Genomic DNA, 27,983 nt, shown 5'->3' with positions numbered 1-27,983 from the left:
GAACTGAAGGTGGGGTTCTCTCCAGACACCCTTGGCTCGGGAACAGCAGATGCGACAACTCAACAGGTCTCTCCGGTCAGCAGGTATGTTCAAATCGCGTTTGTGATTCTTTCAAACAAATAAAGCCACCGAATCGCGCCAAACGTGAATTTAATACACATTTGTTCCGTTATTGTTGTGGTAAAAGCAGATGGATGAGTCGATGAGATGAAGTTTAATCTGTCTCCACCCAATTTAGTTCAATCAAACTGACCCATAGGCCCATTATCTAACTCTTTTAAGGACAAATTCTAGCCTAATAGCGGCGTAGGGAGTACAGTTGATTTTATTATAGTGTTAAAATATTATATTGTCATTAAACATTAATTTATTAAGCAAATTGTCATTTTTCCGATAGAAGATATTGTCAGGATGCATTCAGGGGCGGCGTTTACATTTGGCAGAGTATGGCAGTTGCACATTCACAAAACAGGGGAAATAAACAGTTCATGATGCTGCTTGTTAGTTCTGTTGCTTGAGTTGGATTTTGGCTGAAATTTCAGCTTTGAAAAGCAAATTTAAACAGCCTACACCGAGTCCTAACCAGACGCGATGCCATAAACCAGGCTCGACGCCTCGAGACGCGACAAAATCAATCAAAAATCACAGCCAATCAGAAGAGTATAGATTACACTTGTTTTTTAACCTTGAGTTGATCGTTTGAACGTTGTTGTTTCCAACCAGTTAGTACAAACAACTCTGATTAACATGGAAAAGAGAATTTGCATTGATTTTGTATTGTTAAAGGATTAGTTCACTTTCAAATGAAAATTACCCCAAGCTTTACTAACCCTCCAGGTGTAGGCTATATGACTTTCTTCTTTCTGATGAACACAATCAGAGAAATATTAATAAATATCCTGATGAATACAAGCTTTATAATGGCAGTGAGCTGGATCAACGAGTATGAGCTAAAGAATGTGAATACAGAAGGTGGTGTGGCCGAAGCTGGATATTTTACTTCATAACTTGTTAAATATGGATTTTTTTTTTACACAAACGCTTCGCTTCAGAAGACCATTATTAACTCTATTAACTCCCCAGAGCTGTGTGGAGTATGTTTATGATGGATGGATGTGGATGGAGGCACTTTCTTGAGCTCATACTCGTTGATCCTGCTCACTGCCATTATAAAGCTTTTATGCGTCAGGATATTTACTAATATACCTCTGATTATGTTCATAAGAAAGAAGAAAGTCATATACATATAGGATACTAGGTGCCACACTCTGCCATACATACAACTGCCATACTCTGCCAAATGTAAACGCTGCCCCTGAATATGCATCATGGCAATATCTTCTATCGGCACAATGACACAATTAATTTGTTTAGTAAATTAATTAATACTCTAGGTTTTTGTGATACACTGCCCCTGTGAATATTCAAAGATATTCAAAGGCATATTATAATGGTGAATCTGTACACACAGGGCTCAGCTATTTGAAGGAGTGACAACCCGCATTCCACAACTGGAATTCATGTCATCCATCTTTGATTGAGAAGCACTAATTTGCTTAATTCTCATTAAGCTATGCAGTTGCAGGTTTTAATAGTTATATTAAATAGTTAACCAGGACCAGTCAAGTGTTGGGTATGTGTAATGGATGTGAACCACTGTAGGCTTACATGACAAGCTAAAGCCTATATCTAGCCTTGCTTGGGTTGAGCTTATTTAATGTTGCAGTGAGGGAAACTCTGAAAATTTAAGATTGAAGGGAGTAAAGCCTGTGTTTAGGCTATTAAGGAAATGTATTGCCAAAGAACAACTTTTACTTTAAATAAATGTTCATTTAATGTAATCGGGTGTGAGTTGTGTGCGGCTATCTAAAACAGAAAATCATGTGTTGGTGTGGGTGGCGGGTGGATGATTTATTTTTAACAGCAGAATCAGGTGACGTTAGAGCTGATCTACACAGTTGTTTACTTTTCTCTAACCTTTCGCCTTCTCTTCTTCTGATGTTTGGGAAAGACAATTGGTTTGGTCAAACACTGTAAAGGAGTGTTCTCACTTTACTGAACTGATATAGATTGCATGTGCAGTGGAGACAATCGCTGACACTTGTGAGTGTGCGAAAATGTTAAGAGGCACATGCTGGTATTTCAGTTCTACTCAGCCAAAAAAAGACAGGAAAATTTCAGTTCAGTTAGAACCAAATCCTATTTCTATTTAGGGCCTGAGCACCGATGGTGTGAGAACCCTAATGTAATTGCTCGGTCAATTATTCTTCTCCGAAATGAATTGCATTTTTGAAGGCCTAAACATGCCCAAACTCATACACTTTGCATATGCGTCAGAAGTGGTGAAAATTTAGGTCTGAAATGGGTTTCAGAATTAGTTTTGGCAAAATGGCTCGATAGCGCCAGCTACAAAATTTCAATTAAGCGTCCTTCGCTCTATGTTTCATGTACAAGTATGAAATTTGGTAGACACATGTAACAGCCCAATACCAACAAAAAATGTCCCTGGGAGCAAAATCTGAAAACCCAACAGGAAGTGAGATATTCTGAATTTTCTCTGCAAAATTTTAGCGGTTTTTGCCATTTCCAGATGTTGTACTTTAACAAACTACTCCTAGAGATTTCATCAGATAAACATCATATTTGGTCAGCCTAATCTAAAGGCCTTTGCGACGTTAAATTGAGAAGATCTTGAGTTTTCGCTGAAGTGGCGGCCTGACAACGTTCAATGTTTTGCCATAAAACAGGAAGTTGTTGTAACTCGGGCATACAATGTCCGATCTGCCCCAAACTTCACATGTTTTATTAGTCCTGGCCTGAAGACATCTACATGCCAATATTCAGTTACTGTCATAGCGCCACCTGCAGGCAAAAGGAAATGTCATGTTTTACACTGTGATTAACTCTTCTTTGAGATTTAACCAGATCAACATCATATTTGGTCTGTCTAATCTTAAGGCCTTAGTGGTGTTAAATTGCGAAGATCTTGACTTTTCGTTGAAGGGCGTGTCCGTGGTGACCAACAAAGTCTGATGTTTCGCCATGTAAGGTGATTCACTCTCATGAAACTTTGCAGATGCGTCAGAAGTGGTGAAAATTTACATCTGATATGGGTTTCAGAATGAAGTGTGGCAAAATGGCTCGATAGCGCCACCTAAAAAATTTCAACAAAGTGCCCCTGACACTATGTTTCACGTATATGTAACGAAATGTAGCGGTTATTAATCAATTTATGGATGAAATATGAATATAATAATTCATAAGGTTATGAATAAATTATGATTCATATATCGACCCAATGGGGAATTAAACATATATTGTGAATCAATTACAACGAATTATAATCAATTACATATATGATTAGTTCTGGTTTAATAATTATTTAGAGAAACTGCTCGTTTGTCCAGCAAACTAAGTCCCTCACAGAATATTATAAACGGAGTTATTCTCTGGCCATGAAAATAACTAAAGCATAAAGCGATCGAAAAACGTTAAAGTGACTTGGGTTTTCCGCTGAAAGAACAAACAGAACAATCGAGCATGAATAACGTTTTAATATATGCAAACTACGAATACAGAGGTTCTAAATATATATACAAGAAAATACACACCTATGTACAAGAATAGAAGTAGAGAAGGAAAGAGAGAGAAGGCAAGTAGCAAACTCACAACCAGTCCTAAGCCAGCACGGAAATCAGTTTCATCATCTAAGATTGAGAAACGGCAGTATACTTGCATTGGTTGCGTGTGTCGAATTTCAGGTTAGCGCTGGTGCAGTTCGTTGGCTTCCTCCGTTCAGCGGGAAGGTTTGAACTGAGGACGAGAGTGAGTTTCGCTGGAAGATGGCGATCCCGAAGCTGAGCGCGGTGGCAGCGCGTGGTCACCGGAGGGGTCCGGGAAAAACGTGCACGAGATGCTCGTGAGACAATCGGGAGAGAGCACGGGAGAGAGGGCGTCCTTGCTTTTATGACAGATAAGCCGACACACCTCCTTGAGGTGGGGTAGCCAATAACATGGGTGCAAAGTTGGCGGGAAAGCTTTTCCTTTGCTTGGCCTCACGACTTAATCTGCATGAGTTATGACTATCAATTCAGATCTCCAAATGGAGTGTGTTCTTCACAGTATCATTAAACACATAGAAAAATGCATTTGTCAGCGGTGTGACATATCTCAGTAAATAGCTCGTGTCCGGAGCTTTACGGCGAGACCAAACTCGATAGGTCAGAAAGGCATAGGAGAGAAGTTATGGTTTACAGACAAAATTATATCGTTAAAATGCACACTAGCACAAATACACAGAAACACACAATCATGCACACGTATCAGGATAATCAATAAACTTTGGAATGTTCAGAATGCTTTTAGCATGCTGGACTGGGTTGTAAAACCCCCCCAGAGACTGACCAGATCCACATTCCAACACCCCACACACACAGGGACACACAAAAACACACACACAGACAGACACAGAAACACACAATCATACATTTTCAACTGTATTTGTAAACTACCACTATGCTGAAATATATATTTCATATATTTTTAGGGCCTATGCATGTTTCCTAGTGTTTAAATGAGTGTATTTGTGCTAGTGTGCATTTTAACGATATAATTTTGTCTGTAAACCATAACTTCTCTCCTATGCCTTTCTGACCTATCGAGTTTGGTCTCGCCGTAAAGCTCCGGACACGAGCTATTTACTGAGATATGTCACACCGCTGACAAATGCATTTTTCTATGTGTTTAATGATACTGTGAAGAACACACTCCATTTGGAGATCTGAATTGATAGTCATAACTCATGCAGATTAAGTCGTGAGGCCAAGCAAAGGAAAAGCTTTCCCGCCAACTTTGCACCCATGTTATTGGCTACCCCACCTCAAGGAGGTGTGTCGGCTTATCTGTCATAAAAGCAAGGACGCCCTCTCTCCCGTGCTCTCTCCCGATTGTCTCACGAGCATCTCGTGCACGTTTTTCCCGGACCCCTCCGGTGACCACGCGCTGCCACCGCGCTCAGCTTCGGGATCGCCATCTTCCAGCGAAACTCACTCTCGTCCTCAGTTCAAACCTTCCCGCTGAACGGAGGAAGCCAACGAACTGCACCAGCGCTAACCTGAAATTCGACACACGCAACCAATGCAAGTATACTGCCGTTTCTCAATCTTAGATGATGAAACTGATTTCCGTGCTGGCTTAGGACTGGTTGTGAGTTTGCTACTTGCCTTCTCTCTCTTTCCTTCTCTACTTCTATTCTTGTACATAGGTGTGTATTTTCTTGTATATATATTTAGAACCTCTGTATTCGTAGTTTGCATATATTAAAACGTTATTCATGCTCGATTGTTCTGTTTGTTCTTTCAGCGGAAAACCCAAGTCACTTTAACGTTTTTTCGATCGCTTTATGCTTTAGTTATTTTCATGGCCAGAGAATAACTTAGTTTGCTGGACAAACGAGCAGTTTCTCTAAATAATTATTAAACCAGAACTAATCATATATGTAATTGATTATAATTCGTTGTAATTGATTCACAATATATGTTTAATTCCCCATTGGGTCGATATATGAATCATAATTTATTCATAACCTTATGAATTATTATATTCATATTTCATCCATAAATTGATTAATAACCGCTACATTTCGTTACATATATTATTTGGTGGAGGATTCGCGAGCAACGTTTTAAACTTGGTTTTCGGTAAAAGAGCAATGTAGAATAATTTTGTATGATTTAACTTACATTTTTATTTATTACGCGTTTTATTCAGTGAGAAGACGCACGGGTCCTCACTACGCACCGTTAACAAGCTGCTGTTTGTGTCTAGAAACACTGCAGGCATAGCCTTGGTTGACCGTGAAATACACTGCAGTCCATTGATATCTCAAGCTCGTATCTGTGAAGGACGACAATCTTTGCAGTAAGTTACAGTTTTGAATATTAATTTCCGCTTGAATAAACGAATTGAATCGTGTTCAGCAAGTTTAGAGGGTCGTGGCGAGATTCCTGCGACCACTCTTTCGAGGCCTCATTATATTTACCCGCTACTGAATCTGAATTTCTTGTGTCGTCCAAAAATTCACAATAGCCGGTTTGCTCCTGGGTTACGTCGTTTGGACTAGCTACCCAAAACCACGTGATCCCCGTTACAGATCTAATCGGAAAAGCAGTCCGTCTGGTTTATCGATTGATGTGTAATAATTTGGAGCTCGTATCAGCATTCTGATCCAATGTTGATTAGTAACAGCGGCGAAGCAATCCCGCAAAAGTTACATATTCAGCGTGCATTAAAGTTTGCACCAAAGGGACTGATTCCCAGAGTTGTGTACCCGTGAGTAAAACGGGTACACATATATTTATGAAAGAATCCGCTGAGGTTCTATAGTTGTAATCGTGACCGTGCAGTTAAAACAGCGTAAGGGTCAGAAACCCACAAGCGCGCTCGTTTTTGTATCACGAATTAAAGAAAGGGGATGCAGTAACTCTGACCAGACGCCAGAGGGCAGTCTGCTCAGGTGTGCCACCCCTCCCTACTTATTGGTTGTGTGGACTCAGTGACGCCACCGCGTGGACGTTCTGAGTTAAAGCCGCTCCATACTTTGAACTGAAATTATCTCCAAGTTATCTTTTGCTTCTCTATACTGCGGGGAGTTGTAAAAGTAATTTGCTTTTGGTGGTTATGCTTTCCAATCATTGTTGGAATGTGGTTTACTGATTTAAATTTAATTTAAACACGTTTAAATTTTTAATTTAAATTGTTTCCCTTCCAACAAGGGAATTCACTTTCTGAGAGTGCGCCCCCTGGTGGACACTGTCAGATAAGTCAATTCTCTTTTCCCTTGTATTCTTTTTCCTGTATTCACAGATCTACTTTATTTTATTTTATTTCAGTTTATTTATTTTATTTTTATTCCACTTTGTGTTATTTCATCCATTCCCTTTTTGTCTTTTCTCTCTCTCAAGTTATTTCTTTAGTTTACTTTGGAAATTCATTCCCTTTATTACTTAATGTTTTATTTTATTCACTCTTAGTTCTGGGTCCTGTGTGTTATTGGCTGGCAATAATATTCACGCACACCCAAGCCTCCCTTATTTCATACACTTATTTTTGAATTTAATTAAATAACATTTAATTCAATTTTAAAATTAAGTAGTGTCAATCAGTTGGCATTTTGCTATCAACAAGCAATTCTCTTTAGGAAAAATCTGCAAATAGGGAAGGCTTTCTCTTTTCTTTCTCCCATTCTGTTATTCTATGCACTCATTTAAATTTAATTGAACAAGTTTAATTCAAATTTGAATCAAGTGCCTCTGAATTATCCTCTTTTCGCTTTTTCCCATCCTGTTATTCTATGCACTCATTTAAATTGAATTGAACAGAGTTTAATTCAAATTTGAATCAAGTGCATCTGATTTGTTTTTGTTTTCTGTTATTTTTACTTTTGTTCTGCTTCTAGCTAGTTCATTTTAGACCCCTACTCTTTTATCCTACACACTTAATTAGTTAAATTCTATTTAAACAAGATTTAAATTGAGTTTTAAATTTACAATTAAGTCGTGTTTACCTGATTGTTTGTGCACTTGCAGATAAGGCCCTTTAGCGCCCTGGGGTGAGCTGACGGTTGCTCCAGTGAGTTCCAGTGAGTGGAGCTACCTGGCCTGGCGCTTCTTACACTAACCGTGTGTGAATCGTGGACATTCTGACCCCGTATCACGGGCAACACGCAAGGACATCAGCGAGTTGTGTATCAGGTACAGGGAGGCAACGAGACCCGGGGTGACAACAAGCGGCAATTTTGTTTAATTTCCCTGCTCAGGCTTCTGCACGACAGAACCGCCCGTTTGGAGTAACTGCCCGTAAAGGGGACAGACTCTGAGTTCAGGGAAAACTCAATCTTGACTGGTCACTCGGGCCGTTGGCGCAAATACCTTACCGAAGTGCGCAATTGTACTGGTGTTCCCTGTTTGAGAGGTTGCACCGTGGTACAAAGGGGACAGGTGGCCACGGACACCGCAGTAGAGTGTTTGAACGTCGAGGAAAGGTTGCCTGCCATTGAGTTCTTATCTGAGCACCCACAATTCACCCAGGCCTAAATTAGTGACATACAGTCATTTCACCTAATTGAAAGCCACAGAATATTACATATTCTTCAATTACTCAGGTGCGGGCCAACCCTTATGCTCTCGATCCATACCATCCCTCTAGGTTTTATGACGCAACAGTGCACTCGCCGGACACCGTCATAAACCCAGCTGGAATAGGAAGTTTAAGTTTCACTTCTCCCCTCTAGCCCTTCTGTTTTAGTTTATTGCGATTCTATTTTTATTCCTTTCTATTTGTTTACTGCTATATTTCTCATTTAATTGCATCCACCCTGTTCTGTTTTGCTTCTCTACTGTGTTTGTTTCTTTCAGTTCATGTAAAAGCAGAGCCTGTGAGAGCCATCACGGAAAACTGAGTAATAGATAGACGACCGAGCAGCGAGAGTCATCAAAGGACTCTTAGGGCTACCGCCTGTCAAAATCTTTATTCAAATCCGGCACTCACCCACACAAATTGACCCGCGTGGTCCTTTTGGCTATCGACAATTAAGTGTCTAGCCTACATTCCACTAACTGTCTGCACCAGTTAACTGGAACCAAACCAAAGAATTATATAATCATGCATTATTATAAGTCGTTAGCCCTGCGCGTGCTTGCATTGGTTCTGTTTGTGCTGTCTTTCTCTCGCCAACAGCAAGCTAACGTGTTCAGAGCAGCCAGCCCCAGCACCCATGGGGACGGACTCAAGACCGGGTTGGGCTCCCTGACCAGCACAATCCTGCCCAACGACGCTGTGGATCCCCAGCACCTAAGCAACGAGCAGCTGGACGACAACCTGAATCGACTAATGGCCCACGATCCAATGCCGAGCTACAAAGAGTGGGCGAGAGTCATCCGAGCCATCGCCCACAACCTCAAGCTCCAGGCGGAGGACGCCCGGAGGAATCAGGCCCAGATTCATCGTCACCACGATCAGCGACTCGTCGAGACCCAGGACCAGCGTTGGACAGCGGACGAATCCAAACCCGAGCTGCAGGAGGAGCTGCAAAGACGTCAAAAAGCCTTGCAGAGCTCCACCTGGAGGTGGAGCGTAGAAAACTGACTGGAAAACTCCAACACAGCGAAGCTCCCCTAGCCAAAGCAGAGACTACACTGAAAGACAGACACACTAAAGCCCTGACCTGTGAAAATCATCTCAAACAGGCCCAGAAAGGAGTTATGGCTCCGAAACAACAAAGAGACTATGTGAATGAACTTGACACTGGTTACAGAGTACTGAAAAGTGGCATGGGAGGGGAAACACACATCACCGAGTTTCCCCTAACCAGTCAAGAAGCCCTAAGTCCAAATGGGGTTAAAAGTCCACTGCCCAAAACGTCCAACGGCCAAGAACCTTCGCCAGCAGCTGTCACATCCAACTGCCAGCACCTGCGACAGGTTCTGATCCAAAAGCTTTCTGACCCTGCATCAGATCAAGGGCTCCCTGCTGCCATGGACCTAAAACGGGGCAGACTGAATAACCCATACACTTTCTACAGCCGAATGCAAAGAGGGTACTACGGAGCACGTAACCAGCCAGCAACGGAGGAAGATTTCATCTTCAACCCTCTGCTTCTCCGAGAGCTGCACCCTGCGGTGAGTGATCATCTGGCAGCCTTGGCCTGCTCAAGCAGCATGTCTATTCAGCAGCCGCGAGACTTGGTCGACGAAGCTCAAGCCAAGCAGAGAACTGCGTCTAAAAAGACTGTAGAAATTCCAACCAGTTACCCAGACTCCGATCACTGTCCAGAAACCTGTCCTTACCTTTTTGAAAGACTGAGAAATGAAGCTGAAAGACAAACTCAGACTCTCAAGTCACAAAGATGTGAGCTGAATGTGCAGTCGCACAGTCCAAATGAGGTCCACCTTGAACACACAGCTCCCACACACCACACCATTGGTCGAGTGAGCCTGGTACCTCCTGTGTGCGTAGCGCAAATGGACACGTTTCTCTGTTCCACTCACAAAGACCTGCTAGACTGTTTTGAGCCCTTATTGAACGCCAGACCACTGAAAATCTGGGCTCAAGTGTGTGAACTTCTGCCTTCCCAGTCACCCAGGCCACCTGAGCCAGACGGTCAGGTCACAGAGGTCGCGGGAAATCTCCCAGCTAACCGCGGGAACCCGGTCTTAGAGCACAGTTCAAGTTCGCTACCCGGCACACTTCAACCCACCATAGACTGTAGCTCCCTCTGCTCCAAGGTCATGACAGACTCACAGCTGAATGATGTAACTACAACAGACATTATTCTCACACTGTGGGCAGACAACTCAGCCTTCAGCCACACGCTGTTAAGTGCCCTCATTGAAGGAACACCGGACCTCCCATTTGTCAACATGCAAATACGCTTCCCATTGGACTTTCGTCTGTCAACCATGATGACCGTCAAGGACATCTGCGTTGTGAACTTCAAATGGAACAACCGGCATTTAACCCATCACTTCCTGGTCCTTCCAGACATCCTGATGCACTCTAGTGCTCATACGGACAGTGCAAATGAGTTGTTGTGGGCCCCAATGACTGTACAGCTTCCTGTTGTTCCTGTCAACACTGCCAACTTCCTGTCAGGCCAGACTATCCAACAGGTCTGCATCCTGATCAACATACAGGAACCTGTAGTACCACCTTACACCAAAGGGGGTGCTGTTTGGATCAACATACAGGAAATTGTAGTACCACCTTACACCAAAGGGGGTGCTGTTTGGCTCAACAGGCAATGTGGTCAAACCCTAAGCCACATGCTGGGCTCCTTCACACTGTCACCTGAAGGCGTGGAACTTGGACTTGCTCTAAAAGCCACACCGCTAACTGAAGTGTCACCCTACGTAGTTCACAGCTGGCTCAACGAATGCATGGTCACAGACATCAGCATTCCCAAAGCCCACCATCTAGAATGGATAATGGACCACGGCCCCTATGACTTTGAACGCAAGTTAACAGTCATTAACTTAATACCAGCTGCCATGGTCCCAGAAGGAAGCTTAAGCAACACAAGTTTCACAGCATCCTTCAAGAGCATCTCCATCACTTCCATCAAACTGGTACCCACAGAACAGGTGCACAGAACGGAGCTGATGGAGGACAAACACCTTGCAGTACCCACAGTCGCTAACCAGCCTGCCTGTGAAACTCAGGAAAGCGCTGCACCTCGGACAGCCAACCTGACAGCTTACACTACAACAGAGGAGCCCTTCCCAAGGTTTGAGCCTAAAGGCCAACAGATCCAGAAAGATGCAAGTGCGCTAAAGAATGATGCAGACTGTCGAAGACTCAGAAACGTCTTGCACAAATTCAAAGTGACATTTGACAAAGACCTTTATGCTGTGGTCTCACTAAACTTCACACAGTGCATAGTGCAACACACCCAAATGCTCCTCCCACCTTAATCAGGCAGTACGAAGGTCACATCGCCCCACATGAACCAGTACAGGTGGTTGTTCATTCAACAGAAGGAAAAGGTGTTATCTGCCCATGCAACAGCACCTATTCAGTCCCTACCTGGTCCATTGTCAAACCAGACAGCAAGTGGCGACCCACCAGCGACTTCAGGAGGCTGAACCAGCAGGTGCCACTGCCACAACGTGCCAGAAAGCACAAGTCTGCACGGAGCGGAGATTCAGCTGCCTATCAAAACTGCTATAACAGCACACCAGCGTTGACACTTGAGATACTGGTACCCCAACAACAGCGACCAGCCTGTCACAGATACCTCAAAGAGAATGCGTGCCAAGGAATGCCCACGGCCTACGTCGATGGACGTTCCTACAACCATGAGGGCATCCCACAGGCAAATGCAGGGGTACGATGGTTAAGAAACCAACCCTGCCAACCACAGAACAGCAGGTGGGGTCCCCAGTCATGTCAATATGGTGAAGCAGCAGCTACCCTCAAAACCCTTCACGTCTCCTCAGCTCATAACATCAGGGAACTCATGTGCACAGACTCACACGTTGCCAGACCTTGTTTCACATGCCATCTTCTGGGCTGGAAACAAACTGGTTTCAAGACTGAATGCAACAAGCAGGTGAAACATCAACACATGTTCCAGACACGTGATCACCTCACCCAAGCACACGACATGATCATTTACTGGGAAAAGGTGAAAAGATGCTTGAAGCAACCAGGGCGTGACAAAGGTGTGAACGACCAAACTAATGCCCTTGCCAAGACTGGCACACTGCATAACAAGCTATGGTCACACCCACCCCATTCACCCACCCTTAGTGTGGCAACAACAACCCGCAGCCAGCGGACTGTTCCTGCAACATTTCCCACCTTACTGCCACTGCCACTGACAACCAAACTTTCCAACATTTCCATTCGACATGTTTTGTACCACCACTCAGACCCCTCCAACCTCCCGTTCCCGGCATCTGGTCCCACGGCGGCCCCTAGCAACAAACGACTGCACGAGACCGACCACATGCTGCGTGTGGGAATAAACTTTCTAAAGTATGTCCCTGATGTCCTCACAGCGCCAAAGCTTGTACTGCCACAGGGCCAAAAGGGGGTGAACTGATATACACCCACGACACACCATGTGCCAAACACCATGGCACCAGAACTACGGACGAGACATTAAAACAAGTGGCGCACTGGCCCAGCATGCAGCAAGATGTGGCAGAGCACGCCAGAGGATGTCAAGTTTACCGTCATGTCCAGACTGCAAACGCAAAGCACCGAGCTTCACTGCAAAACCGAGGAATCACATTTCCACGGTCAGTCGACCAGAAAGACTGGACGGTAAAACCTCCTCTGATGCTCATGGCCATCACAGACACCGTACAGGAGTCAACTCAGGTGTTCCCCACAGAACTACTGATGGCACGGCAGGTGCCACTGCCGTTGCATCTGTACCAACCAGGAGACTTGAGTCTCATCACAGCCTGCTCCCCTCATCAGCAGCACAACAAGCTCCGCCTACAACTGAGAAAGCAACTCGCAACACAGAGCCAAACCCTGCAAACCACCTGCAAATCCTGGAAAGGTATTGCGGTGGTTCTCCGCACTCACAGTTTCCTGCTGATCCAAACTGCGAACTCAAGGAAGCAACTGTTTACAGTCCTCCAGAATGACTTTGCCCAAAATCAGCTGGTTATAGCTCTGTTGACAGACCTGCTGCGAGAAATTAGCTTCTCTATGGACAGAGTGGCTATGAATAGGAGTCCTCAGTATCCTACACAAACTGTGCTGGACTTTGCTACTGGCAGACCCAAAGACACGGTCAATGTCAGGTGGCGGCAACGTAACACCCATGCCAAGAAACACACCTCAGTTGCGGTAGCCTACCACAACAGCAACCCACGGCTGTGCCCGGCTCCCCACTTTCGCAGGTGTAGTTTCACCAAAGACTTTCAGTACTTCTGCCCAAACCAGCTCTTCCTCAGAAACCACACTGAAGGAATGGGCCGGTTGCAGCCCATGACCAGCGACACACGCTGCCCGGCCAAGCCTCGCACCCCAGTTATCGGAACACAAGCCGAGACTGTGGGTGATCGACTGCTCATCCACACCCCCACTCATGCTGCCATCCTAATCTACAATCAGCACAACACCACCACTCGTGTCAGCCTGCCCAATCCAAGTAAGAGGATCCAGGTACCCCTGAGTTCCATCCTTTATCACAGCCATCTGGCAGTGCACTGTCTCTCAAGCAAAGAGGACCAGTCAGAACTGGAAATCCCATCTTCCCCCAGGGATCACAATCACACCTTAGATCCAGGAATGGAACTGAGGATTGACAAAGGGGGTCCCAGCTAAGTGACAGTACTCCCTATTGATGCAGCCCTCCAAGCACTCTCACGACTGCCTGTCCTGACCAGCTCACCTAGAGCCCGAGCTTGGACTGCTGCCAACACAATCCGTTGCCTCTCCATGGCAATCAAGTACGCACTCGCCCTGGGCCTGGCCTTCATCCTATCCCAAGGGATCAAAGGGATGCAAGAATCCATGGACAGGTGCTTATCTGCCCTCCCTCAAGGACCAGTAGGAACCACCTGCTGCGTGACCATCCGGATCCATGTGCCATCGAACTTGGTTACCGTCCAACGAAGTCCGCACAGGAACTTCGTTGGCCGAAAGGGGGAATCTGTAGCGTATGCACACGTATCAGGATAATCAATAAACTTTGGAATGTTCAGAATGCTTTTAGCATGCTGGACTGGGTTGTAAACCCCCCCAGAGACTGACCAGATCCACATTCCAACACCCCACACACACAGGGACACACAAAAACACACACACAGACAGACACAGAAACACACAATCATACATTTTCAACTGTATTTGTAAACTACCACTATGCTGAAATATATATTTCATATATTTTTAGGGCCTATGCATGTTTCCTAGTGTTTAAATGAGTGTATTTGTGCTAGTGTGCATTTTAACGATATAATTTTGTCTGTAAACCATAACTTCTCTCCTATGCCTTTCTGACCTATCGAGTTTGGTCTCGCCGTAAAGCTCCGGACACGAGCTATTTACTGAGATATGTCACACCGCTGACAAATGCATTTTTCTATGTGTTTAATGATACTGTGAAGAACACACTCCATTTGGAGATCTGAATTGATAGTCATAACTCATGCAGATTAAGTCGTGAGGCCAAGCAAAGGAAAAGCTTTCCCGCCAACTTTGCACCCATGTTATTGGCTACCCCACCTCAAGGAGGTGTGTCGGCTTATCTGTCATAAAAGCAAGGACGCCCTCTCTCCCGTGCTCTCTCCCGATTGTCTCACGAGCATCTCGTGCACGCAGTGCCCCGCACCCCACCGGTGACCACGCGCTGCCACCGCGCTCAGCTTCGGGATCGCCATCTTCCAGCGAAACTCACTCTCGTCCTCAGTTCAAACCTTCCCGCTGAACGGAGGAAGCCAACGAACTGCACCAGCGCTAACCTGAAATTCGACACACGCAACCAATGCAAGTATACTGCCGTTTCTCAATCTTAGATGATGAAACTGATTTCCGTGCTGGCTTAGGACTGGTTGTGAGTTTGCTACTTGCCTTCTCTCTCTTTTCCTTCTCTACTTCTATTCTTGTACATAGGTGTGTATTTTCTTGTATATATATTTAGAACCTCTGTATTCGTAGTTTGCATATATTAAAACGTTATTCATGCTCGATTGTTCTGTTTGTTCTTTCAGCGGAAAACCCAAGTCACTTTAACGTTTTTTCGATCGCTTTATGCTTTAGTTATTTTCATGGCCAGAGAATAACTCCGTTTATAATATTCTGTGAGGGACTTAGTTTGCTGGACAAACGAGCAGTTTCTCTAAATAATTATTAAACCAGAACTAATCATATATGTAATTGATTATAATTCGTTGTAATTGATTCACAATATATGTTTAATTCCCCATTGGGTCGATATATGAATCATAATTTATTCATAACCTTATGAATTATTATATTCATATTTCATCCATAAATTGATTAATAACCGCTACATTTCGTTACATATAGGTATGAAATGGAGTTGGAGTGAAATCTGAAAACCAACAGGAAGTCAGATATTTTTAATTTTCTTTGCAAAATTTGTGCAGTTTTTGTCATTTCCAGACGTTGTACTTTAACGAACTCCTCCTAGAGCTTTAATCAGATCAATGTCATTTTTGGTCACTCTAATCTTAAGGCCTTTGTTACGTTAAATTGTGAAGATCTAGAGTTTTCACTGAAGGGCGTGTCCGTGGCGGCCTGGCAAATTTCGATGTTTCGCCATGAAACAGGAAGTTGTTGTAACTCGGGCATACAATGTCTGATCTGCCCCAAACTTCACATGTTTTATTAGAGACCTGACCTGAAGACATCTTTATGACAATATTCAGTTACAGTCATAGCGCCACCTGGGGGCAACAGGAAATGACATGTTTTACACCGTGATTAACTCCTCATAGAAATTTAACCAGATCAACATCAAATGTTATTAGTCTAATCTTAAGACCTTAGCAATGAAAAATTTCAAAGATCTTGAGTTTTCGCTGAAGGGCATGTCTGTGGCGGCCTGACAAAGTCTGATGTCAAATTTCACATGTGTGATAAGAGTCCTGGCCTAAAGACATCTATATGACAATATTCAGTTATCCATAGCGCCACCTGCTGGCAACAGGAAATGGTATGCTTTACACTGTAATTCACTACCAGATTCACATTTTATTATGCCATGAAGTACCAGACATGCTAGAGACACGTTAAATGATGCAACACTTGGCTGAGTGATAATTTATGCAATTAACGCCACTAAAGAAACAGGAAGTTGTTATAACTCAGGCATACAATGTCCGATCTACTCCAAACTTCACATGTTCAATAAAAGTCCTGGCCTGAAGACATCAACATAGCAATAAAAAAAAATAATTCAAATAAAAAATTTAATTCAAATTGTAATTAGATTTTTTTTTATATGCAATTGTTGAAAATTGTGTTTTGAAAATGCTTTTGATTGATGTTTTCAACTATCTAGTTTTCTACATTAAAAAAAAAAAAAGCTCTTTTATGCAGGCAAGTTAAATTCTTATTCTAAATTCTACCAAAATCTGAAGAGTGTCTGCCTGAAGGGCTACCAGGGATTTTGAAATTTTGCTAGCCCTGCTATGCCAATGAAACCCACAAAAATGCCCTTTTTCTTCTTTTTTTTCAGCAGGAGAGGAGCAAAGATGAAGTTGTTAATGTATTATAGAGGTTCCTATATGACAGCTGTCACATGTGTGATCATAATATGCATGCTCCTGGTGTTCCAAACCCCCATAGATGAGTTCTCAGAAGGCAGATGTGCTTGTAAAGACTGTGTCAGAGAGCAGACTCACAGTGCTTGGTTCAATGAACTCTATGATCTCTCTATTCAACCACTGCTCACCAGGGAAAATTATGTGCTCAGTGGAGATATCTACAAGTATTGGAAGGTATCAGTCTTACATTTCTTTAAGCCTTGAGCAGTGATGAATTAAGTAACTGTATTGACTCTTTTCCAAAACCTAATGAGATGCTATGGCAGCATTTTAAGACAGCACAGGTGTGCTCACTACAAAGGCTGTTCCAAACCATGGGCAGCATGATTATGTTGCCTTCTCTAGATCACATTCTTGCATATGATTTCCCAGAATGCATTACGATGAGCTCAGTGAAAGAAATTCATCCAAGATGGTGGACTAATCTGTTTCCTTAGTCAATAAGTTTACTGTTTCACCCAATATTTGTGTGTGCTATGTATTTTTATTCTTATGAGTATCATGAGTATCTTGGCAACATGTTCACAGCAAATTCTATTGAATTAATTTAAGTTTCCTGTGCACTTCAGCTCACTAGGTTTTGGAATAGAAGTTCAATGCACTTCATTGAAGTCTCTTTTACTTTATGTTCCAGGGCCTTCAGAACAATAAGAAGGAAAGCAACTACACAGTAGTGGTGGAGAAGATGTTTTCTCTCTTCCCAGATAAAACACAATACTTAGATGCTAGTCCAAAACGCTGCCGGACTTGTGCTGTGGTCGGAAACTCAGGAAACCTTAAAGGATCCCGTTATGGACATCTCATAGATCTTCATGACTTTGTCATTAGGTAAAGAATGAGATATAACAGAGTTTGTCTGTTTTTGTGAGACTTGATTTTCAAGACATGATAATGACAAAAACTGTGTCACTTTTAGCTCAATAGCTAATGACTTTGTAAGCTTTACAGTCTGCTGTCATTCTTTGCCTAGCAAAGTTTCTCTTCATAAGCTAAAAAACCCACCACCATTAAAATTTGGTAGTCATTTTTCATATGATGATCTTTCACATGTCTCTTGACCCAGTCATGCTTTGTTAAGCCAGGATAAATATGGGCCCAACAAAAAGTTATGAGAACGATGTGGGTTCTAAGACCACTCACCGGTTCATCTATCCTGAGAGCGCTGTAGATGTGGAAAACTCAACTTACCTGGTGCTTTCCCCATTCAAGATTTTGGATATGGAGTGGCTCATCAGTGCCTTCACCACTAAGAACATCACACGGTGAGAAACCGATAAGAGAGCAAAGTTTCTCAATCTCAAACGGTTGATCTACACTCTGAAAAATAAAGGTTCTTTTTTTGGCATCTATGGTTCCATGAATCAATTTTAACATTCATGGAAACATTCTATTTCACAAAAGTTTTTTTTTATAGTGGAAAAGGATTTTATCAGATTATTAAAAAGTTCTTCTCACACACACACACAAATGCAAATGTAAGAACTGTTTATTGAAAGGTTCGTTTAGGAATTCAAAATGGTTCTTTTATCATTGCTGCCAAAAAAAAAAAAAACTTTATTTTTAGGAGAATAATTGAGTTCTACTTGTGTTGATACCCCAAAAGATGAATACAACATGTTCTTGGATCTACAACCTTGCTGGTCCTGGAACAACATTTCTGTCAACCAATCATATTTTACAGTTTGGCTTAGGATTGAGTTTGGGACTTGACATTTAATCAATCTTTTGTTTCTTGCTGATGTTAGCTGTAGTTAAAAATGTTATTTTAAATTTATGCACCACCATTTGGGGTGGGATTACCTGTTAACTGGGATAACTGAGGTCTATAATTCATCTTTTGCATTCCCATTCATCTCTATGGCAGTGGCTTGACTGGTGTGGGAACCCCTGGAATGCTAACAGATAGCTTTCTTCAGGTATTATAAACCTCTTTGATTTGAATAATGGCAGTTTTTGGACCTTGTTTGAAAACCTTGTCATTATTTCTGGAATTGTAATGCTGCTACTGATGCAGAAATTACAAATTTACAGTTAGAGTTGGGGACAATGTTAGAACTATTTTTATTTGATATGTTGTACCAGGACAGCAAAGACAAATTCATTATGTTTTAATCATATGGTACCTTATTATTTCATGTATGTCTTCATTTTTCTCTTTTCTTGTCTTTAGCACTTACAAAAAAGTAAGGCCGAGTATAAATGCCAACAGACATAAGGTGAGTGAGGGTTTGACATTTTTAGCATGCTATTGAGGGGCTCAGATTACTGGTGTCATTTATGTGATACATTCTAAGTATTTGCAAATAGCAGCCATACCAATTTTCCTTGTCAGGTGGAAAGTGCACTGTAGAAGCATTGTTTTGTCATCAGATAAAGGAGGCCATGCAGGTGACACAAACTTGAAACACAAACTACACTGCGTTCCAAATTATTATGCAAGTGACATATCAGTAAGATTTCAGTAGAATAAACATTCAGATTTTAGTTTTTCTAAGAAAATGTATGTTTGTTTATTTATCCATGTCTTTTTAGATAACTGGTATCAATCTCAGACAAAATAATTTGCCAGGTCTATGAAAACCCTACTTAGAGGTTGTTCCACATTATCAAGCAAGTCATAGTTCTCATGCAATATGGGGAGGAAGAAAGATCTTTCTGAAGATGAAAAGCATGAAATGGTCCAATGATGTGCAAAAGGCATGAAAACATCTAATATTGTGTGAAACTGAATGGAGATTATCAAATTTTCATAAGATTTGTGAGTGATTTTGAGCACAGCAGAACTCGGTCAGATAAAGGCTTATTAATGAAAGTTCCTGTCAAAAAATGAATTGTATAAAAAGGGCAGCTATAAAAAAAAGCCAGTGTTGAGCAGCAAACAGGTATTTGAAGCTGCTGGTGTCTCTGGAGTCTTGAGATCCTCACCATGCAGGCTGGCAGTTGTGCGTAAAGATGCATTTTAGACACCACTAACCAAACCTCACAAAGAGAAACATTTACAGTGGGTGTAGAAATACATGAAGACTCATTTTTAAATAGTTTTATTCACTGACTTTTTATAGCTGTCTTTTTAATACAATTATTTTTTTGACAGGAACTTTCATTAATAAGCCTTTATCTGACCGAGTTCTGCTGTGCTCAAAATCACTCACAAATCTTATGATAATTTGATAATCTCCATTCAATTTTCACAAAATATTAGTTGTTTTCATGCCTTTTGCACAACATTGCACCATTTCATGCTTTTCATCTTCATGAAAGATCTTTTTTCCTCCCCATATTCCATGAGAACTGTGACTTTCTTAATAATGTAGAACAACCTATAAGTAGGGTTTCCATAGATCTGGTAAATTATTTGGTCTGAGATTGATACCAGTTATCTAAAAAGACATGGATAAATAAACAAACATTTTCTTAGAAAAACTAAAATCTAAATGTTTATTCTATTGAAATCTTACTGATATGTCACTTGCATAATAATTTGGAACGTGGTGTAACTTGAGTCTTTTTCACATTTTATAAAAATAATAATAATAAAATAAAGGTTTAGATGGAACAAAATGTGCAAATTTTCTAAGGAATTATCTAAGGAACACCTTGTATTGTTGTTACTTGAGCACAAGGCTTGTAATGTTAAAATACACTGTAAAACAGTAAACCCTGTTTCATTTCTGAAAGCATAATTAAATACCAAGATATATTACTTTTTCTTTTTTAAAATTTACCTTGAGAAGGCACTATGAAATGCAAAGAATAACACTTTATTTTGTAGGTTGTAAATGTGATCAAAATATTCACAATCAACACAAACTGGATGGTTACAAGATTACAAATATCACTGCTACTGAGTGCGAATGGGTTGGCATAAAATCAAGTATCAAGTATGCAAGTATGCAATCAAGCATTCATTCTTAAATCTTTCTTGTTCAGTGGGGGAAAAAACAGGTTCAATCATTGTTTTAAACAGAGAATAAAAATGAACTTTGACTTAGAAAAATCCCTTGCTTGTGTTGATGTGTAGGGGAGCGCGGGACACAACGCTTTTTGACTTTCTCAGTTTGTGTAAATCTACTTAGTGTTCAGAGAATTTATTTTTTTCCACATTAATGTTACACGTCTATACTTTTTTTCTAAATTTAACCCTGAAAGAAGGGAAGGGAAATGTGACAACATGCCTCATAGGTGGGGCACATTGTAACATGACCATTTGACAGCTAAAAATGTTATGTGATTGAATTAAAAAAATATACATGACAAACTAAAATATTTTGTCAATAAGTCAATAATTAAGTCAATAATAATTTGTCAATACTAATTTTTTTTCATATAAAATAATATATAATAATATATAATAATTCTAAAAAATTTCATTTTTAAATAAGTTTGTAGTTTGACAATGACCACTCTATAAAACACAGCTATACAGCCGGTCAAAACAATGCAGTCAAACAGATGAAAAAATACATTCAGAAAAACAGAACACGGGATAAATAGACAAGACTGTACAAATGCTGAACATTTCTTGAAATAATATTTTCTGGATGTTCAGGTTCTTCCTCTGTCTTTATTCACCTTTTTTCCATAGTTTATTAACAGAAATTCATAAAAGTTGATTATGCCAGTTGTATTGTAACTGTATATAATAGTATAGTTCTAATAGAGTCTCCTGCGCCCCTGGCTTCTGGTGTGTGTCATTCAGTGCAATTCCGCCTATCAGCCTTCACTGACGGCAAGTAAATCAATAACTAATTGTGATTGGATGGTAAATTTGTTCTACGATGAATTGATTGGGCTGTATTCGCATGACCAAACACTTATTACTAATTCTATAATTACACAGTCGTAAAGAAATTTTAGGAAAGATGAAATACGGGACAAAACATGATTTTTGAGGGTGAGTAAATCATGGGGTAATTGTAATTTTAAAGTGAACTAATCCTTTAATGTGTGTTGTTCTCGTAGGTGATGATTCTACATCCTGCTTTCATTAAGTATGTCCATGAGATATGGTTGCTGAAACGTGGAAAATATCCATCGACTGGCTTCCTCGCTATTATATTTGCCCTGCACATCTGTGACCAGGTAAATCCCACACCCTTTCATTTTCATTTTTGTTTACATTTTTATTATTGTCTGGACGTTTTAGCCTTCTCTTTTGTCCAGGTTTCTACATTTGGGTTTGGTGCTGATCAGTATGGAAACTGGTACCATTACTTTGAGAAAACCTCACGTAACCTCCTTACCGGCGCTCATAGTGGCAGCTTTGAGTTCGACACCATGATGCAACTGTACTTGGAAAACAAAATTCAGGTGTTCAGAGGGAAATAATTTTAGGCAAATTTTTCTTTCTATGCTTTTACAAATGGCATGAAGGCAAACTGCATTATGAAAGCACATATATTACTGTCATACCAACCACAAATCCTCCTGCTAGGAAACCTTTGAATAAGAAAAATGTACTGTTGTTGTGCAAATATACTGTATAATACATGCATGCAGGCCCTAAGGGAATTTCAACGAAACATCTTGAAACTGCTTTTGGTTGCTTCTAGTGAAATTGCGATGGCACAATACAAATTTTGTGAGAGCAAAACTTTCCTTCACACACACTGTATGTGAAGGAAAGTAGAGAAGTCAAGATGTTAAGAACAATCCGTATTTTTAATCTTTGAAAGGAATTGTTACATTGTTCCAAAACTTTGTTTGGAAATTATTTCAGATTATACACTATAATTATAAATTATGCATTTACATTTGTTGTTTTTTGTAGTCCAATGATTTGAACAGAATTATTGCGTGATAATATGCATGACATTCCACAAAGCTCAGCCTGAAAGCAGTTTGGTAAGTGGTGTTTTTAGGTCTTCATAAAACTGTTTTTTGGGGGGATGTGGAAATCTCAATATGAACTTGATCCTCAAACATGAATGAAGTATAGATAAGTGCTGATGTACATGTTTTATTTAAAGTCATTGATGCATAAAGAGTAAAGGTCAGAGTTTGTGTGATTGGACACTTTTGGGTAATTAGAAAAATGTGTTTTCTGTGAGAATCTCAGAACTGGATATACAGTGGGTACGGAAAGCATTCAGACCCCCTTAAATTTTTCACTCTTTGTTATATTTGCAGCCATTTTTTCCCTCATTAATGTACACACAGCACCCCATATTGACAGCAAAACACAAACATTTTTGCAGATTTATTAAAAAAGAAAAACTGAAATATCACATGGTCCTAATTATTCAGACCCTTTGCTCAGTATTTAGTAGTCTTTTTGGGAAAGATGCAACAAGTTTTTCACACCTGGATTTGGGGATCCTCCGCCATTCCTCCTTGCAGATCCTCTCCATTTCTGTCAGGTTGGATGGTAAACGTTGGTGGACAGCCATTTTTAGGTCTCTCCAGAAATGCTCAATCGGGTTTAAGTCAGGGCTCTGGCTGGGCCATTCAAGAACAGTCACGGAGTTGTTGTGAAGCCACTCCTTCGTTATTTTAGCTGTGTGCTTAGGGTCATTGTCTTGTTGGAAGATAAACCTTCTGCCCAGTCTGAGGTCCTGAGCACTCTGGAGAAGGTTTTCGTCCAATATATCCCTGTACTTCATCTTTCCCTCGATTGCAACCAGTCGTCCTGTCCCTGCAGCTGAAAAACACCCCCACAGCATGATGCTGCCACCACCATGCTTCACTGTTGGGACTGTATTGGACAGGTGATGAGCAGTGCCTGGTTTTCTCCACACATACCGCTTAGAATTAAGGCCAAAAAGTTCTATCTTTGTCTCATCAGACCAGAGAATCTTGGAGTGCTGCAGTGATGGTTGACTTTCTACAACTTTCTCCCATCTCTCGACTGCATCTCTGGAGCTCAGCCACAGTGATCTTTGGGTTCTTCTTTACCTCTCTCACCAAGGCTCTTCTCCCCCGATAGCTCAGTTTGGCCGGACAGCCAGCTCTAGGAAGGGTTCTTGTCGTCCCAAATGTCTTCCATTTAAGGATTATGGAGGCCACTGTGCTCTTAGGAACCTTAAGTGCAGCATAATTTTTTTTTTGTAACCTTGGCCAGATCTGTGCCTTGCCACAATTCTGTCTCTGAGCTCTTCAGGCAGTTCCTTTGACCTCATGATTCTCATTTGCTCTGACATGCACTGTGAGCTGTAAGGTCTTATATAGACAGGTGTGTGGCTTTCCTAAACAAGTCCAATCAGTATAATCAAACTCAGCTGGACTCAAATGAAGGTGTAGAACCATCTCAAGGATGATCAGAAGAAATGGACAGCACCTGAGTTAAATATGAGTGTCACAGCAAAGGGTCTGAATGTGATAGTTTTTCTTTTTTAATAAATCTGCAAAAATGTCAACAATTCTGTGATTTTCTGTCAATATGGGGTGCTGTGTAGCCTGGGTGCCAGCCCGAACCCCGCCCACAACATTTTTTGGACGGGAAGTTTGGTCTGGACTCGATCCATTGTGGAGTAATTATGCTCGGCTCCCAGAAGGCCGAGCCAATCAAATTGCCAGGGCGGGCTTTAATCGATGATGGACAGGCTATCTGCGGTTACGTAACCACCCACGTCATCAAAGAGCGCTTGGGTTGAATTGGTTTTCACCAACGATGACTGCAGCTGGAGAAGTAAGATGTTTAGATTCCGCTATCACGTCTGTAATAAAAGAAATCGACAGCGCATTCATTTTAAAAGACTAACAAAGAACCGCAATCAAGGCATTTGTCGATGGGAAAGATGTGTTTGCCGTCCTTCCAACGGGATTCGGCAAAAGTTTAAGTACAAGTTCAACATACGTCACTTACTGCGTTGCTCTGATTGGTTGTAGGTCTATCCAATAGAGTGCAGAGTTTTTTTTTACTGGTTCGGTTAAGACAAGCCCCATAATTCAAGTGCAATGGAGCAGTATCAGACTCACATTCTGCCTAGAATATGAGTATGACGAAGTCAGGCTAGTGCTGTGTGTACATTGAGGAAAAAAAAAATGAATTTAAATGATTTTAGCAAATGGCTGCAATATAACAAAGAATGAAAAATTTAAGGGGGTCAGAATACTTTCTGTACCCACTGTACTTTAGAGTAGTCAATGTGCTGCTTGTATAGCAGTATAGATTTAGTGTCCTGTGAAAATAACCCAACATACAGCCATTATTGTCTAAATAACTGGCAACAAAAGTGAGTACACCCTAAGTGAACATGTCAAAACTGTGTCCAGAGTGTCAATATTTTGTGTGAGCACCACTGATATCTAGCACTGCCTTAATTCTCCTGGGCATGGAATTCACCAGAGCTGCATAAGCTGCATGGGATCCTCTTCCACTCCTCCATAATGACATCACAGAGCTGCAGGATGTTAGCCACACGGTGCTTCTCTACTTTCCACTTAAGGATGCCCCACAGGTGCTCAATAAGGTTCAGGTCAGGAGACTTACTTGGCCACTCCATCACCTTCAGCTTCCTCAGCAAGGCAGTTGTCATCTTGGCGGTGTGTTTGTGGTCATTATCAAAACTGGCATTCAGCCCAGTTTCTGAAGGGAGAGCATCATGTTCATCATGTTTCCCTCAATGAAGCACAGCTTCCCAATACCAGCAGCACTCATGCAGCCCCAGACCATGATGCTACCACCACCATGCTTGACTGTAGGTAAGACACAATTTTCTGGTACTCCTCACCAGGCTGTCGCCACACATGCTGGACACCATCTGAGCCAAACAAGTTCATCTTAGTCTCATCAGACCACAGGACATGGTTCCAGTAATTCATGCTCTTGGATAGGTTGTCTTCAGCAAACTGTTTGCGAGCTTTCTTGTGAGCCAGCTTCAGAAGAGGCTTTCTTCTGGGACGATGGCCATGCAAAAACCAGTGTGCGGTGTATGGTCTGAGCACAGACAAGCTGACCTTCTGCTTCTGCAACCTCTAAAGCAGTGCTGGCAGCACTCATGCATCTGTTTTTTTTTAAGCCAGCTTCTGGATCTGACACACAGCACAATCACTCAACTTCTTTGATCCACCCTTGCGAGGCCTGTTCCAAGTGTTCCATCTTGGAAAACCTCTGAATGACCCTGGCCACTCTGCTGTAACTCAGTTTCAGGGTGTTACTGTTCTTCTTATAGCCTAGGCCATCTTTGTGGAGAGCAACAATTCTAATTCTCAAATCCTCAGAGAGTTCTTTGCCATGAGATGCCATGTTGAACATTCAGTGGTCAGTATGAGAGAATTGTACTCAAAGCACCAAATTTTAACTGATCTAATATAAGATATACAAATTTGTAAGGTCCTATCAAGCAGACAAAAACATGAACATGATGAATAGGACATGTGGTTTTGCATGGTTAAATGATGTACAGATCTTATCACATAGGGTGTACTCAGTTTTGTTGCCAGCTATTTTGACAATAATGTCTGTATGTTCTGCTGTTCTGCAGAGTTTAGCTCCAACCCCGACTAAAAAACAAAAACTCACCATCCTGTAGCCTTTGTAATCCTGAAGACATTGGTTAGCTTGTGGAGGTGTGTTTGATTAGGGTTGGAGCTAAACTCTGCAGAACAGTGACACACCAGGACCGATCCCTGATATATTGGATCCATGCATTAGGTCTTAATGTGACAGCAGCCCAATAAACCTGCTGTTGTCTGTTTCAATGTTAATCAAAAAACAAAAGACAAAAATAAAAATGACACACTGCTCTTTAGTAGATTTAGTAGGATTAATATATATGTGACCCGTGCTGGCAAAATGAGTATACTCACCAAGACAGATATTTTGAAATACTGTAATTCTGTGTATGTGTATATCGGGACTGCGCACATCTGAGGCATCATTGTGTGTGCGCTTCGGATCTGTCAGTCAGGGTGAGTAAACTGTTATGTTTACATCAGCATGAGAATTCACTATGAATATTCACAAAGTTGGAATGCTGCACTTTAAAACAATACCAAACTTGTGCTTAGAGAAGCGGCAGTAGTCGAGACGCGGACAGAGTAAACAACATTTTTCATGGACAAAGGAAATGTACAGTAAGTGAACTAATCCTTTAAGAGCAGGCACGTGCACACATAGAGATAAAAAGGGGCTTGAGCCCCTGCCCTTTTTATTCTTCTTTTTTTTTAATAAATGCATATATATACAGCTTCCCTGTCAAAAATATATTTAAATGCTATATATTATGTCAGCTTTGTCGAGTTCAGCTGCCCTCCCTCCGCTACACGCCATTCATTCCCGCACGCGCCATCCCCCACCTCATGTTTGCTGCTGGCTGAAAACTTGTGACAACTATTCCCTGGAAAATACAACTGCTGTCTGGCGATGAGAAACGAAAAAGAAAACAGCCCTAGATGAATCCATCCCGTGCATTTCTTTCAGGTAGCCTGTATGTTCACAAACGTGAAATTTGTGAAACTATTTATGGGTGAGAGATTATTTATGCGTTTACGCCGCGTTAATAGTTTGACCAGAAACACATCTGCCTGATTTGATAATAATGTAATTTATGTCATATTAATTTCAATTATTTGAATGTGCTGCGTTTTGAACCATGGTAATGATATCTGTAGGGCTGTCAATACCAGAAAAGGTATTGTGCAGAAAACACCTGCGCTTCTGGATCATGTTTATGGCTTCTTTTTTGACCTGTAGAGTTTTAGCCAGCAACGGCGAATGGCACGGTGGATTGTGTTCACCGACAATGTTTTCTGGAAGTATTCCTGAGCCCATGTTGTGATTTCCATTACAGTAGCATTCCTGTATGTGATGCAGTGCCGTCTAAGGGCCCGAAGATCACGGGCATCCAGTATGGTTTTGCGGCCTTGACCCTTACGCACAGAGATTGATTCTCTGAATCTTTGAAGGATATTATGCACTGTAGATGATGATAATTTCAAACTCTTTGCAATTTTTCTCTGAGAAACTCCTTTCTGTGTACCTTAAACTTTTCTGGCCTCTTTTTGCTACCTGTCCCAACTTTTTTGGAATGTGTAACTCTCATGAAATCCAAAATGAGCCCATATTTGGCATGACATTTCAAAATGTCTCACTTTAAACATTTGATATGTTATCTATATTCTATTGTGAATAAAATATAAGTTTATGAGATTTGTAAATTATTGCATTCCTTTTTTATTCACAATTTGTACAGTGTCCCAACATTTTTGGAATTGGGCTTGTAAAACGAT

General features: G+C 41.4%; 1 protein-coding gene across 4 annotated transcripts; it reads left to right on the top strand.

Moving 5' to 3' along the window:
• Nucleotides 1–3: 3 nt before the first annotated feature.
• On the top strand, nt 4–27,978 carry LOC137037952 (CMP-N-acetylneuraminate-beta-galactosamide-alpha-2,3-sialyltransferase 1-like). 4 transcript variants are annotated; one of them, XM_067412400.1, is made up of 7 exons: nt 4–83; nt 16,727–16,985; nt 17,446–17,639; nt 17,894–18,073; nt 18,982–19,027; nt 21,774–21,893; nt 21,975–27,978. In XM_067412400.1, exons 2-7 carry the CDS (start codon nt 16,740–16,742, stop codon nt 22,137–22,139), a joined length of 951 nt encoding a protein of 316 aa, XP_067268501.1. In that variant the 5' UTR covers nt 4–83; nt 16,727–16,739; the 3' UTR covers nt 22,140–27,978. The 4 variants fall into 4 exon arrangements, 3 of the variants coding, with proteins under 3 accessions (XP_067268501.1, XP_067268500.1, XP_067268499.1); XM_067412399.1 differs by having other exon boundaries at nt 42–83; nt 16,724–16,985; XR_010897328.1 differs by lacking the exon at nt 4–83 and having other exon boundaries at nt 16,697–16,985; nt 21,975–26,215; nt 26,344–27,978.
• The last annotated feature ends 5 nt before the right edge of the window (nt 27,979–27,983 follow it).

Source organism: Chanodichthys erythropterus, chromosome 15 (genome assembly GCF_024489055.1).
Source record: "Chanodichthys erythropterus isolate Z2021 chromosome 15, ASM2448905v1, whole genome shotgun sequence".
Taxonomy (NCBI): Eukaryota; Metazoa; Chordata; class Actinopteri; order Cypriniformes; family Xenocyprididae; genus Chanodichthys; species Chanodichthys erythropterus.
The sequence above is the reverse complement of the archived record's forward strand: the minus strand, read 5'-3'. Positions and strand labels throughout refer to the sequence as shown.

Coding starts and splice junctions, on each gene's coding strand:
- LOC137037952 (XM_067412398.1), top strand. CDS start 16,698: ATGCCCTTTTTCTTCTTTTTTTTCAGCAGGAGAGGAGCAAAGATGAAG. Junction 16,986..17,445: donor ATATCTACAAGTATTGGAAG/GTATCAGTCTTA, acceptor TTTATGTTCCAG/GGCCTTCAGAACAATAAGAA. Junction 18,074..18,981: donor ACCACTAAGAACATCACACG/GTGAGAAACCGA, acceptor TCTTGTCTTTAG/CACTTACAAAAAAGTAAGGC.